This window comes from Orycteropus afer, unplaced genomic scaffold (genome assembly GCF_000298275.1).
Source record: "Orycteropus afer afer isolate SDZICR_OR568_19922 unplaced genomic scaffold, OryAfe1.0 scaffold00059, whole genome shotgun sequence".
Lineage (NCBI taxonomy): Eukaryota > Metazoa > Chordata > Mammalia > Tubulidentata > Orycteropodidae > Orycteropus > Orycteropus afer.
Genome location: NW_006921646.1, coordinates 4319698 through 4334825, shown reverse-complemented (window position 1 = coordinate 4334825; position 15128 = coordinate 4319698). Strand labels below are relative to the sequence as shown.

The window sequence follows — 15128 nt, the reverse complement described above, 5'->3', positions numbered from 1 at the left end:
TGACAAGGGACAAGGTTGTAGTCCCTTCTTGGCCATAGCTAGCTACCCAGAGGGAGCAAGTAGTTGGACCTGTAGGGTTGAGACCATGGTCGCAGGGGACATCAAGCTCAATTGGCATAACATACTACACAGAAACACTGTTTCGCATCCTACTTTGGCAAGTAGCAACTGGGATCTTAAAGACTTGCAGGTGGCCATCTAGATGCAACAATGAGTCTCTCCTCATCCAGAGCAGAGAATTATGAAGAAAACCAAAGACACACAGAAACAATTAGTCCAAACAACTGGTAGACCATGCGATCCTCAGCCTATAAGACTATGAGACCAGAAGAACTAGATGGTACCTGGATACCACTGTCAACCACTCGCAGGGGGATCTGTGTATGAGACCCTGTATAGGGTGGGAGAACAATGTGGAACAAAACTTAAAATCATTTTTAAAAAAAGAAAGGACCAGGTTTGCTGATCTGATAGAGCCTGATGGAACCCCCTGAGACTATGGCCCCTAGCTGGCCTTCAGGTCTGGAATTGAACCCACTCCTGTGGCTTCCGGCCAAACAAAAGACAGGCATATGAGCTGAACATTTACATTAGGTAGAGTACATTCCTTGGAGAGATCAATCATGGGAGAATACAAGGGCCGTGTATGCACAGGGAGACAGCTCCGAGGACAGGAGTGCATGAGAGGGAAGGACACGGGGAAGAGGTAACTATGGGGAAGAAGTGGGAGGAGAGTTGTTGCATTGTGTGAGATTACAATCAGTGTCATGAGACAAAGTGTATGTGAACTGCTGTATGGAAAATGAATTTGCTTTGTAAACTTTCACCCAAATCACAATAAAATATGGAAAAAAAAAAAAAAAAAGGATTTAAAAACAAAAACTAAGCCTTTATGGGGGGGGGGACCATTACCATATAGCCTATGCCCCATGTGTACTACCTCCACTTCATTGTATTTCTATAGTTCCTCTGTAGAATTAATCATTATACTGAATTTGTTCTGTATTTTTTATATTTTAACTATATATTGGCCATCGCTAAGGAGCTCTGGGAGCTATGGTGGTGTAATGCCTAAGGCATTCGACTACTAACCAGAAGGCTGGCAGTTCAAATCCACCAGCTGCTCCTTGGAAGGAGGATTGGGCAATATACTTCCATAGTTGGATACAACTAGATAGCAGTGAGTTGAGTAAAGAGCTCTGGTGGTACAGTGCCTAAGGCATTTCACTGCTAACCAGAAGGTTGCTGACTCAGACCCACCAGGCCACTCCGCTGAAGGAAGATGGGATAATCTACTTCCATAAAGATTTACCACCTCAGAAACCCAGTGAGGGTCACTATGAGTCAGAATCTGCTTGATGACAGTGGGTTTGGTTGGTTTATTGGCCATCTCTAAACAACAAATAGCTTTTTTCTTTTTAATTTAGTTTAAGTGGTATACTCTTTATATTCTGTAGCTGTTATTTTAATTCTTACGGTTGTATGGTAATGCTTGGTTATGCATATATACCACTCAATTTTACTGTTGGATATAATGTTTCATTTTATCAGAATACCATAAAGTACTCATCCTTTCTTCTATTGATGGATATTTGGGTGTTTCCAGGTTTTCGTTATTACATGCAAGGCTGCTGTGAACATGACTGTATATGCTGCTACTTTTGGAGTGTTCATAGCAGCACAAGTCATAGCTAGGAAGAGGAAACAACCCAAATGTCTGTTCTAACAACTGCTGAATAGACAGACAAAATGTGATATATCAATTCAGTAGAATACTATTCAGTCATAAAAAGGAATGAAGTACTACTGTTATATACTACAGTGTGGATGGATTTTAACATTATACTAAATGAAAGAAGTCAGTCACAAAAGACCACATATTGTATGACTTCATTTATATGAATGTCTAGAGTAGGCCCATTCATGGAGACAAAGTAAGATCAGTGGTTTCCAGGAGCTGGAAGGAGAGGATAAGGGCAAGTGACTGCTAATGAGTCCAGGTTTTTTGTTTGTTTTTTGTGGTAGAAGAGTGATGAATTTTTCTACATTTAGATGATGGTGAAATTGCACAACTCTCTGAATATACTAAAACCATTAAATTATACACTTTAAATGGGTGAATTTGTGACATGTTGTTGTTGTTGTTATGTGACATGTTGTTGTTGTTATGTGCCATCGAGTCAGACCCGACTAAGTGCTAAATGGGTGAATTAATAGCTCAATAAAGTTTGTTTTTTTTAAAGGATTATTTCTAGGTTAGTGCTTTATAACCTAATCTATTATTAAGTTATAAGACCACTTTAGTGAGTTTTTCTGAAAGGAAAAAAAAAAAAGGGAGGTAGTTCGCATAGTTAATTTGTGTATGTAGACTCATGGAACGTTTAAGTGAAAACTCATAAATAGCATATTCTTTATGTTGTTGTTGTTGTTATGTGCCATCATAGCGACCCCTCCTTGGGTTTCCAAGGCAGTATCACTACAGAAATAGATTGCTCAGTCTGCCTTCTGAGGAGTAGCTGGTGGATTTGAACCGCCAACCTGGTTAGCAGTCAAGGGCCTTAGGCACTACACCACCAGAGCTCCCATATTCTTTATAGTGATTGTGAATATGTAGTATCTGTCCACAAAAAGCTCTTAAATTTTTTGTTTGATACTTTCTCATCTTATTATTTATGTTGGTGGTCAGGGTGAAGAATATGGTTAGAAATGAGGATTATACCAGGAAAGGAATTTGAGTTAAAATGAGTCCTAGTGATAAGAGGAAGTACTCCAACTTACTTGTCTTTTATCATCTCTCTGATAACCTTCCAGAGTGGCTATTTCAAGTCCAGCTAGAAAATTATAAGAGCAAAACTGGCAGGCTTCTTCCACCTCTTTCCTTTTTCTGCTTTCCTCCCAGTTTTTGCCTTTGCTCTATTTTGTACCCTAACTAAACCAAAAACCAAACTCCCTGCAGTCAAGTTGATTCCGACTCATAGTGACCCCTCCTTGGATTTCCGAGGCAGTATCTCTATGGAAGTAGATTGCCCAGTCTTCCTTCTGAAGAGTGGCTGGTGGTTTGAACCACCAGCCTTCTGGTTAGCAGTCAAGAATGCCGATATACTTTGAGAATATATATATATATTTTTTAATGTGAATAGCAAATAACTTGAGATATGGACTAGATATGAAGAGTTTAAAAATACAATTTTAGAACTCTCCTTTTGTTTTAGGGAGAGTGATATTTAATTCCTAATGAATAATCAACCATTAAAAACCTTATAGGAGTTCTGGTAGCATAGCGCCTAAGGCACTTGACTGCTAACCAGAAGGCTGGCAGTTCAAACCCACCAGCCACTCCTTGGAAGGAAGGTTGGGCAATCCTACTTGCGTAGTGATAGTGATACTGCCTCAGAAACCCAAGGAGGGGTCGCTATGAGTCAGGGCTGACTCGACGGCACATAACAACAACAACAACAACTTTAGAAAATCTAGTAAGTGTTCTTGTAACAACTGTCAAAGTTACGGGGACTTTGATTCCTTTTCTTACATCATCTTAATTACCTTCCTCATTACTTAGAGATCTAACCATCTGTTAGACAGAACCATCTGTTTCCTCAAGTTTCTCTTTTCTGTTTTTTGACTTGTGTCTTTTTATAACAGAGGTGTTTTCTCCATTGTCTGATGTACCTTTACTGACATCATGCTTAAAAGTGTTGGATTGGTAAAGAGCATGAACAGTTTGAGAAATCCAAGACAATGGAAGATCACAAGGAAACTTAAAACTTTAAATTGTATCCTCAAGATAAGAGAAGATCATGCATCACTGAAACAACACAGGAGTCTGGTTTTTTTAAGGCATATTCAAGAGCAAAATTGTGTGGCAAATAAAGACAGCACAAGTACAGAATGAAGGGAATTAAAATTTCAGTAAGTGCAGGAAAATTTCCCAGAACTTTGCATTCTTTAGTTTTCTTTCATTTGCACATACACATAAAGTACTTAGCAGAATGAATTTTTAAAAACTCTATTCAGAAAGTTTTCAAACATATGAAACCTTTAAAACAAACAAAAAACCTCAAGAAAGAAAAAGCAGGCCTTATTTTGAGGGTCAGGAATCAGAAGGCATCAATTATCAGCAACAATACTAGAAGACTAATTTATTTTACTCTCAGACTGACAGTCAAGGATAAGGATAAAATAAAGATGAGTGATCTTGATAAATTTACCTGCCATGTACCCATTCTTCAAATTACTGATAAATGTGCAGCATGAAAGTAAAGTAATAAATCAAGAGAAAGGAAGACTGTGAGATTGAGGAAATAGGATGCCTGACACAGGAGAGAGAAGACTAAAGCAATATAGAAACTTAAGAAGTATGTATTTGAATCTGATCCCCCGGGGAGCTCTGGTAGCGTAGTGCCTAAAGCACTTGACTGCTAACCAGAAGGCTGGCGGTTCAAACCCACCAGCCACTCCTCAGAAGGAAGGTTGGGCAGTCTACTTCCATAGTGATACCACTTCAGAAACCCAAGGAGGGGTCACTGTGAGTCGAGTCTGACTCAACGGCATATAACAACAACAGCAACATATAATTTTCTATGCTGAGCTCATTTTGTTTATGAATCGTGTTATCACTTATTCATTGCTACTGTTTTAGTATTTGCTGAATATTTATGCTGGTCCTCTTTTTTGATGTGAAGGTTTATCATTTTTCTTTGAGGTTACGCTGTGGTTTATAGTTTTCTTCCCAAGCTTAGAACAGTCCATTCTATCTTGTAGTTGTCTAAACTTCTCTACTATCTAGAAGTTCTGTAACAATGCTGTTTTTTTTTTTTTTCCTTTCCCCCTCTTCGTGGTTTGCAGTTGTCCTCATTTGTCAATTGATGTCTCTGGTTCCTTGTTGACAATCTTGTAGGCTTAATTACTTTGGCTACTTCTGTAGCTAGGTTGGTTTCTGGGTTATATCATCATGTGTGTTAATGGTCAGTTGTTGTTGGCTGTTGTTGCTTCTCTGTCCAAAGGACTCCGTGTAGCATCTCTTGTAAAGTTGGTCTGGTTTTAACAAATTTCCCTTAATTTCTGCTCATCTAGAAATGTCCTAATTTCACCATCATATTTGAGGGAAGTTTTGCTGGGTACATAATTCTTGGTTGGAAATTTTTCTCTTTCAGGGTTTTATATTTACCATCCCATTGTCTTCTTGCCTGCTTGGTTTCTGCCAAGAAATTCAATCTTAGTCTTATTGGTTGCCCCTTGTAGGTAACTTTTTGTTTTTCCTGTGCTGCTCTCATGATTCTTTCTTTGTCTTTGGTTTTGGTGAGTTTGATGATGCTATATCTTGGTGATTTTCTTTTGGGGTCTATCCTGTTTGGGGTTTGTTGCACTTCCTGAATGGATATATTCTCATCTTTCATCATACCAGGAAAATTCTCTTCCAACAAATTTTCAACAATTTTCTTTGTGGTTTTATTTGTCTCTTCCTGTTCCGGAATTCCAGTTACCAGTAGGTTATTCCTTATGATGGTAATCCCACATGAACCTTAGGCTTTCTTCATTTTGTTTTGATCTTTTTTCTGATTGATCCCTTTCCAAAGAAGTGATCAAGTATTTGCCTTCAATCTCCCTAATTCTGTCTTCCATTGATTCAGTTCTGCTCCTTTGCCCATTCAATGTCTTATCTATTTCTGAAAATTTAGTGTTAATCTTCTGGATTTCTGTGTGTAGATTTTGTATCATTTCTAATTTTTAATTTATTTTGTCATTTTGTTCTTATATTGTCTTTTGAAATTGTACTAGGGTTTTCTCTATGTTTTCCTTGATCTGTCCCTCAATTCACTGAAGATACCTAAATAAAATTCTTTTGAATTCCTTATCAGGGAGTTCCAGTGCTGCGTCTTCCTCAGGGATGTGTTTTGGGTCTGTATTCTGCTCCCTTGTTTCTCTTGCTTTATCTTGCTTCTTTCTGTGCACTGTGATGCTCTGCTGTCTCTGAGGCATTGTGACATTTTTGTGTTTATATTTAATTGGTGATTGTATGTTAGAGTGACTTGCCCACGATTTTTATTTTCTTTGTTTTGTTTGTATGTTACCTATGTAAGTAGTGTACTGTGCTCCTCTATTCACTAGTTGACAGCACTTATACATTCACCACCTGTCTCCTTTCCTTTTATCAGACTGTCGTATGTCCCTGCCAACCTTGGCAAACAGAGCCTATTCTTAGGTCCCTGGAATCTAATGGAGAATGCTGTCACCTTAAAATCCACAGTGGTTGCCATTTGTAAAGATTCAGAATGGCTGTACCATTGGTCACTTTAAATATCCAAAATGGTCGCCACTTGTAAACATTCAAAATGGCTGTGCCCTCCGGACAGCAGAAAGTCAACAGTTCAGGTTGTCTCCCTCCTTGCTGTTTTCCCTTCCTAGTCATAGGCTACCAGTGCAATTGTCCCTGCAGCCCTTGGTGACCAGGTCATTTCTCAGGTCCCAACACCACTTGGAAATATTCAGGCTGTTGGTCCCATCAGTGTAGCTGACAGTCCGCAGCTCTGTCTCCATACTCACTGTTTTCATTCAGGTTTTTCCACTAGTTGGTGCCTCATCCACTTATATATAGTTCCTTTCAAAGCTCAGGGCTCCAGGATTATCTTCTGTATCTCTGTTAATTGGTTTTTCTTTTCTTTGTTGAAGAGGGTCTGTGTCGCCTGTCTTCCTGTTCCTCCATCTTACCGGAAGTCTCTTGTTTTGTTTTTTTAACATAAGTACTTCCATGGTACTTGTGGAATTTTAATAATCCAGCATTACATACGTGGTTTTCAATGCTTGTATTTCACAGTCTTGTGATTGGAGTTGTTACTGTCAAAATTAATTGTGAAAGACAACATCATTTGCTGTCACTAAATTTGAAATTGGAGAATCTGTCTTAGAATTCTATCTTAATTTCAAGTCTGGAAATGTTATTCAGTCCGACATATTATTTTTGCTTGGTCCAGGTAATTCCATAAACTAAATGTCCCAAAGACTTGTTTTCACTAAGAATGAACACACTGACTTACTGTGGTTTTGTAACTACTCCTGTATGTTGTTAGTTGCCATTGAGTCCACTCTATTCTGTTATGTATAACAGAATGAAACGTTGGTCTAGGCCTGTACCACCTTCATGATGGTGGGTATTTTTAAGTCCATTTTTGTGGCAATTATGCCAGTTCGTTGAGGGGTTCCCTACTTCTCATTGGCCCTCTGCTTTATCAAACATGATGTTCTTTTGTATACTTTTATATACCTTGGGAGTGAAAAATCATAGAATTGAGGCAGGTTGGAAAGGCCACCAAAAATCTAAATCATTTGTTAGTTGTACTTAGCAAGGTATTTATGTCTTACCAGCGTAGTAATAACTGTGCAACTGGTTTGCTAATAATTTCTCCATCTGTGAAATTGAATCTTTGGAAGAAACAGTTTGTTAAAAGAGTAGATACTGAAAATATGAAATGTAAAATTCCTTTTCCTACAACCATTGAAAGGAATGCTGTGTGCCCTGCTTCTGCTTAAATTTCTATAAGGTAGGCAGGTAATAAGTGTCAGAACTTGAATGCACATCCAGGACTTCTGTCTTCTGAACTTTTCAGTATGCTGAAATGATGATATGATAAATTGATAACATGTGGAAAAAGGATCACTAAGTTATTAATATTGTTAATCATTATAAAATAAGGTGTCATTTCGTATCTATTAAAAAGTTGTTTTCTGAACTTGTAATAATTAATTGCTGGAAGCCCGTGTATGGTTAATGGAGATACAATTCAGCATAACCCTTTTGGAATATATTCATACTATGACACTGTTTAAAAATGTTTAAAAATGGGTTGCACAGGACTGAGCAGTGTTTCATTCTATTGTACATGGCATCACTATGAGTCAGAACCGACTCAGTGACGCCTAACAACAGCAATAAAAATGTTCATGGGCACAGACTATAGAAGGAATTATTCTAAAATGTTCAGTTGTTCAGATTGTGGGTGCATAGGTACATATTTTTTAAGTAAATATTTCTCAGTTTTTCTACATTTAACGTGTTTTTATAAATGGCAAAATATTTCTATCTTTAATAGGGAAATAATTCTTGATACAGAATAAGGATTACACAAAAATAATTAACCACTTCATTTTTAGAAATGAAAAATTACAAACAAGTTTAATGTGCAGCTGTGAGGAATGTGCCAGAATAAGTGAGGATACTTCTAAGGGAAACATATAAGGTTTAAGAGATTGCATAGGAACATGGGGAAAAGCTATCCAGCATAATAGGAAAATCAGGATACAAATTTGTTTATATAGTATGTAATTATAGATATATATTTTTATAAAGATATAAAAAAATATGACAAGAGATCCAAGTTTTATAAATGTTATGTTTGGGTATTGGGATTCATGTAATTTTTCTCCTTCATATTTTTATGTATTTTCCAGATTTTACTTAATTATCATATACTGATTTTTTTATAAAGGAGTCCTTTCCCAACATGAGGTGAAGCTATAGCTAACCTGCCACTAGATATATTCTGTTTATATGATCTTGAAGTTTCACGGAAATAGAAAGGTAGATTTGATAATGACATTTTCTTGAAGTCTCATTTTGTTCCTACCATATGGAATGAACATTTTTGTATCATTTCTTAGATCTGAAACTCAGCACCGAGGCTCTGCTCCCCACTCTGAGAGTGATCTACCGGAGCAGGAAGAGGAGATCCTGGGATCTGACGATGATGAGCAGGAGGATCCCAATGATTATTGTAAAGGTAAGGCTTTTTATAAAGCATGATCCATCGATTTTAAGTTTACTCATTTGTATGTTTGGTCTATTAGTGAAAGCACAGTTTTGGTACTTTCTGTTTGTTGCTTTCTTCTCATTAAGGTTAGGAAATAGTATTTGTTCTTAGTTAAACTCAATTTATTAAAACCTAGGTTTAGATTAAATATATTTTTACCTTTTAAAAATGATAATGCATATTTATCTTAGAAAATTTCAGAGATATATTAAGCAAAAAGAAGAAAATAAAAGTCACCTTTAATGCTATCACTCAGAAGTACTGTTTCATTGCTTTTTTCCTCAAAGGATTAGTTGTTAAGATAATTAAACTGAAATTACACGTATTTAAACTATGTTATGAGGTTGCCTGCTATCTTTTCTGTTCCTTTATAAGACTAAAGATCCTTGGTTAAGAACTTATAAGAAAACATACCGTATCACGTTTGCGAAGAACCTGATCCTTCTTACCTTCAGCAGGCAAAAATCAGAGTTAAAATACTTGGCTTCCCACCACTGTTGATAGTCATTTAAGAATTTGTTGAAGTAAATCCTTTTGTGTGGTTTCTCTTTTTTAGCTAAATAAATAGAGTTAGTTAATCTCTTTCCTAAAAAACATCCTGAGACTATAACTATAAATAGATTTTTGTGCTTAGATAAATCTGTTGGCTTATTGAGGGCGAAAATATTGTAATGTTTTTTGAGGATGACATTTCTGAAAGTAACTGTTCTTCAGAGCATCACTGGCTCCTCAATCTAAATAGTCTTGCTTACTAAGTTGTGTTTTTGTTTTTCTTTTTAATGAGCTCAGTAATACTGTATGATCTGACAGTTAAAATTTTCTTCTGTTCAATTGATAAAAGGTGTATCCAAAAAAAAAAAACCAAACTTACTACCATTGAGTCAGATCCGACTCATGGTGACATCCTTGGGTTTCTGAGGCAGTATCACTACAGAGGTAGATTACCCAGTCTTCCTTGCAAGGAGTGGCTGGTGGGTTTAAACTGCTAGCCTTCTGGTTAGCAGTCAAATGCCTTAGGCACTGCGCCACCAGAGCTCCTAGAAAAGATGTAGAGGTGTTTCACAATGGAATATAAGATACCTTTTCTTACTCGTTATTTAAGTAGTAATAGTTTCTTATCCTGCGTTTTCCAATTAAAACTACATTTTCCTCCCATTGTTTCTTCTAGGGGGTTATCATCTTGTGAAAATTGGAGACCTGTTCAATGGGAGATATCATGTAATCCGAAAACTGGGCTGGGGACACTTCTCAACAGTATGGTTGTCATGGGATATCCAGTAAGTTTTAGTTAGTAGTTCTTCAAAATAATTTGTTTAGGTGATGCCTAAATATTTTTGCCTGATTTTTTTTCAGAAATGAATTGGGCTGTAGTCAAGCTTAGACTGAGTTCTTGATCAGAATTATATTCTTGATGATAATCATTTTATGTTCTTGGGCAAATCAGTTTCCTCTCATGAAAAATCAGTAATATGTATCTGCCCCTCTACCTTAGAGACACGAAATTGATTAAATATCAGTAAAGCCCTTGGAATCCCCAGTTCAAAGTATTACAAATAGTCATTGGAGGCATGATATGTAAATTAATAGTTGTCTTTTCACTGGAGTAGTTAAATTTTTAGATAATGTCCCAAACCAAGCTTTATGAAATTACTTACTTACTTTCGTTTTGTAACAGATTTGCTCAGCCATGCAGTCTAGAATTTTTCTTTACATAAAAGTCACAGACAATAAAAATACCTCTTGAACATTGAAGTTTTTCTGCAAGTTTATATAATTGGTCTTAGATGAGTAATTGCTATCTGTAACCTTCACTTTTTGTCATTGATTTTTATCTTTTGTTTTTTGTCCAAATACTGCCTCTGGCTTCTTATTAGAAAGTATTATAGCTTCTAATCTTTTAGCTTTTGCCATCTAGATACACAGGATACTTCTGATTTTATTTTATTTTCCTTATTTATCCCCATTTCATGGTGTTACTTTGATTCAGGGAGACATTCAGAAGATGGATTTTAACTTAGAAAAAAATGTTAGGTGACTGGCTAAATCTAGCAAGTTAGTTCTATTAATGGGTATAGTGATCCCATAGAAGTAACCTATGTTTGTATGCAGGGGAACACAAAATCAGCATTTGTTCTGGTTCATCCTGCAGGGAGAGGAGAGTAAATTAAGAAGGGGTAACTGGTCCGTACATAATATCAACATTAGCCAGTGAGTGTCATCTGTCAAATAGAACTAAATCTTGATCTTCCTAAGGTAAGAAGAGTAGGACATTAACTCTTAATTACCTATGTTTTTTTCATAGGGGAAAGAAGTTTGTGGCAATGAAAGTAGTTAAAAGTGCTGAACATTATACCGAAACGGCACTTGATGAAATCCGGTTGCTGAAGTCAGTGAGTATTAGATCATACGTGCGAACTGCAAAGCATTATGATTGAAGTTTTATTGAATTAGCACAAATACTAAATGGTAGACTCTTTTAGCATGGCTAGTTCTGATCGTAAAGTTCCAGTATCTTTAGAGAAATAGAGGAAGCAAAAACATTTACACATTTGTTGCAAGTAGTATGGAACTGGAACTGGTGTGATGTGCTGTGATGGGGATTACACACATACACACCCCCCCCCCCAAAAAAAACCCCTCAAACAAAAATGTTATTGAACATGTTTTATGTGCCAGATAGCACTGCTATACATGTTTTCCTTTCCTACTATGGTTAAAAGAGTTATGAGAATAAATATGTAACATCTTTTGTGTGTTAAATATATGTATATTATAAAAATATGAAGTATAAAATACTGTATTTATTTATCCCTGTATACCTAGAATCTTAGGTAAATTTTATTGAGAGTTTCTTTGCATTTCTGCTATAAATTAGGAACATGCCAAGGTGGTAGAGGACCTTAACCCAGATTGTAAAGTGAAGGTGTTGGATCAGGAGAGTTCTAAGATAGTGCTTTTCAAAGTGCCAGTCTGTGACAAGATATGGAGCTTATGCCAAAGAGTAAATCAACCTAGTAGTACTTCCTTCACTGAGGAAATTTTTCAATGGGGGGAAGAAAAGAGTCAGCCAAATTAGCAATGTGGTTATTGCTGCAGCTGATTAACATCCTGTAAAAGCACCTTCATTCTTCATGGCCTGGAAACTAGCAGTCAATCTTTGGGTAGCACTTTGAGCCGTAAAATGGTTGAATTAGAAAAATAATCCTTATTAGTTGTGTTTCTTCTTGTGAACTAGATTCATTGCCCATTGTGCTACTGAAATTTTAGTGTATCTCCTTACAGATTTACATGAGCTCTTTCTTTGACCATGTCTCCTAGTTATATTTGCTGCAGGTACTACCTTCATCTGCATCCCCTCCCCTACCAGTAATTTGACTTTTTTTGAATTTTCCCATTTTCTAAATACTGTCTCTTCCCCCTTATAGGTTCGAAATTCAGATCCCAATGATCCAAATAGAGAAATGGTTGTTCAACTACTAGATGACTTCAAAATATCAGGAGTTAATGGAACCCGTATCCTTTTAAAAACCTATTTGATAATAACTTTATCCTAAACAGAGGAACCATATTCAGGCAAAATATTATTGGTCTCTTTTCTCAAGGCAAACTATAATAAAATTACTTTGTATCATAAATGTCTGAACACGCAGATGTGAATCATGTCTGTCTTGTGGTGTGGGGTATTGCTTAGGCTTTTTTTCCTTGTTTTAGGCAAATTAAACTGAAGTCAAAAGAAAAACTTTTGGAAAATACCTTATATTCCTAAGTAAAGTCAGTCACCTTTGTCAGCAAAGTAATTTTTTATGGTAAATACTAGGCTAAACAAGAATCTAAGGTGTGATTTTATTTGTTATTCACCAGGCCTTAACATCAAAGAGGCTGTACATGCAGGTTTTGCTTGGAGTCTAAATAGGTGTGGTTGCTTATGTTCTGTCATAATGAAAAAAACCAACTTGTTACATATTTTCATCCAGTTTAGAGCTAAAAGAAACCTTAGCTCCTTTGTCTTAGCAAGTTAACCATCAAAGATCTGTGCAGTGTGCTAGTTAAAAGGTTGCTGTAACAGCCATTTTTAAAAGGCCTAGTACATTTTTCAGAGTAAAAGATGAAATAGAAACTCATTTAGATTGGAAAATCCAAAATAATCTGTTCATAAATTATTTAGAAGTTGTAAGGAAAACATATATTTCTACTATTCCTACATGTTTAGCTTCTCTCAAAATAAGTTTTTAATTCCAATGGTGATCTTTTCTTCCTTTCTTTTTAAGGAGATAGCTTTATAGTTTCATGTGGACTCTGGGAAGAGATTCTAATAGAGATCTGAAGAGGGCACAAAAAAGGAGGGAGAGAGTAGATAATAATGTGAATTTATTTTCTCTCTCAGGTGAAGTTAGTTGTAAGTCATTTGCCTGGAGAAGAACAGACTCCAGATTCCTGGATTTCTAAGGAAAACTGCTATAGCAACCATACATTCCATTTTAAAAACAGCATCTTGCACTTATAGTGGTCACTTTCTGTATGGCTTACTCAGAGAGTATGTATGTTTGTATGTGTGGGTGTGTGAAGTCTTAAGAAAAAAGAAATGAAAACCTACCCCGGAAGCCATGACAACCATTAGATTCTATTTCCCTATTATTTTATCTTGTGATGTTTGTCATTGTGCCAACTTTTTTTTCTCCCTTTGTTTGTCCTTAGGTATTTCTCTCCACCCTTCTTCCTACTTGTCACAGTTATCTTAGCTACAGCATTGTGTGCTGCCTTTGGAGCTTATAAAGGATATAACTCAGAGTGCTGTATTAAAGGTTAATAGGTTATGTCATTCCACTTCCATGGCAGAGGTAAAGAATGATTTACAAGGGACAGCTGGTCACATTAGCTAGTGAGTGTCACTTTCAACCACCTGTATGGCCTATATATCTTTCAAAAAAACCAAACTCACTGCCATCGAGTCAGATCTGACTCATAGTGACCGCTCCTTGGGTTTCCGGAGCAGTATCACTACAGAAGTAGATTGCCCCATCTTCCTTCCAAGGAGTAGGTGGTGAGTTTGAACCAGCAGCCTTCTGGTTAGCAGTCAGATGCCTTATGCACTATGCCACCAGAGCTCCCATACTTTTTATTTCTATTATGTACTTTGTCTCTTTTGCTAACTCTTCTTATTCAAAATGTATCCTAAGTGTAGTTCTTAATCAATATTCAGTTTTCACTCTGTTTTTCTTTGTACTGTCCCCCCAAGAGTTTTATATCACTCTACCTGCAATTTAATATAACATAAATTGTCAGATTGTAATGCTTTTCTCAAAAGTTAAGAAGATTAAAACTAGGATATAAGAATGACTAAAAAATGAAAAATTCATTTTTTCTTTTTTGTTTCATAAGCAATTCGCAGTTTTCAAAAAATCTTGCTACGGTACGTTTCAAACATACAAAGGTAGAATAGCTTAATAATTTCCCACATGCCCACTTCTTGTTTCAAGAGTTATTAACTTATAGCCAATCAATGTATCTCTGAAAGACAAGGACTGTTTTAAAATATAAACTCAGTGCAGTTATTAGAGAAGTAATTAAGACAGTTTCTTAGTCATCAAATACCTCGTCAATGTTTCGGTCTTTCCAAATGCCTCAGGCTTTTTGTTTTTGTTTTTCCTTTTTAGTTTTATTCTTATTTAAGTCAAGGTCCACATAATATCTATACACTGCAAGTGGTTGATAATGTCTTTTAAATCTCTTAATGTTTTTGGACATATTTATTGAGGTGTAGTTTACATAAAATAAAATGCACTGCTTTTAATTAAACAATTTGATGAGTTTTAATAAATGTGTATAGTTGTGTAATGAGTAGTGTACTTACAATACAGAATGTTTCCACCCCAAAAGGCTCCCTAATGCCCCTTTTGATCTCTTAATCTGTGGATTCCTCCTCCATCTGGTTCTTCTCCCGTGCAATTTATTTGAAGAAGCTAGATTCTCTGTTCATAGTTTCCCACAGTCAGGAGTTTGCTAATTGCATCCTTGTAGTAGCATTTAATAAATTCCTCTATCCCCCATACTTCCTGTAAATTGGAGGTCAGATCTAGATCTGAAAGGTGTTTAGATTCAGGTTTCATGTTTGTTTTGTTTTGTTTGCAGGATGGTGTTGTGTATTTCCATTAGAAATATCATAATGTGTGATAGTTCAGTCTTTATGATATTACAGGTATTGGTGATCATTGCTTCGGTTCATTAATTCATCAAGAGTTACAAAACTGATACACTTCTTCTTTTTTTTTTTTTTTTTTAATTGTGATTTGGATGAAAATTTACAGAGCAAATTCACTTTCCATA

General features: G+C 36.1%; 1 protein-coding gene across 1 annotated transcript in view; it reads left to right on the top strand.

The window, feature by feature from the left end:
• SRPK1 (SRSF protein kinase 1) overlaps nt 1–15128 on the top strand; it is a 94812-nt gene that overhangs the window by 47885 nt on the left and 31799 nt on the right. Inside the window, exons 2-5 of the mRNA XM_007939387.1 lie at nt 8656–8774; nt 9973–10081; nt 11107–11194; nt 12230–12317. Of these exons, the coding sequence (XP_007937578.1) occupies nt 8656–8774; nt 9973–10081; nt 11107–11194; nt 12230–12317 (404 nt within the window). The remainder of the gene's footprint in view (nt 1–8655; nt 8775–9972; nt 10082–11106; nt 11195–12229; nt 12318–15128) is intronic.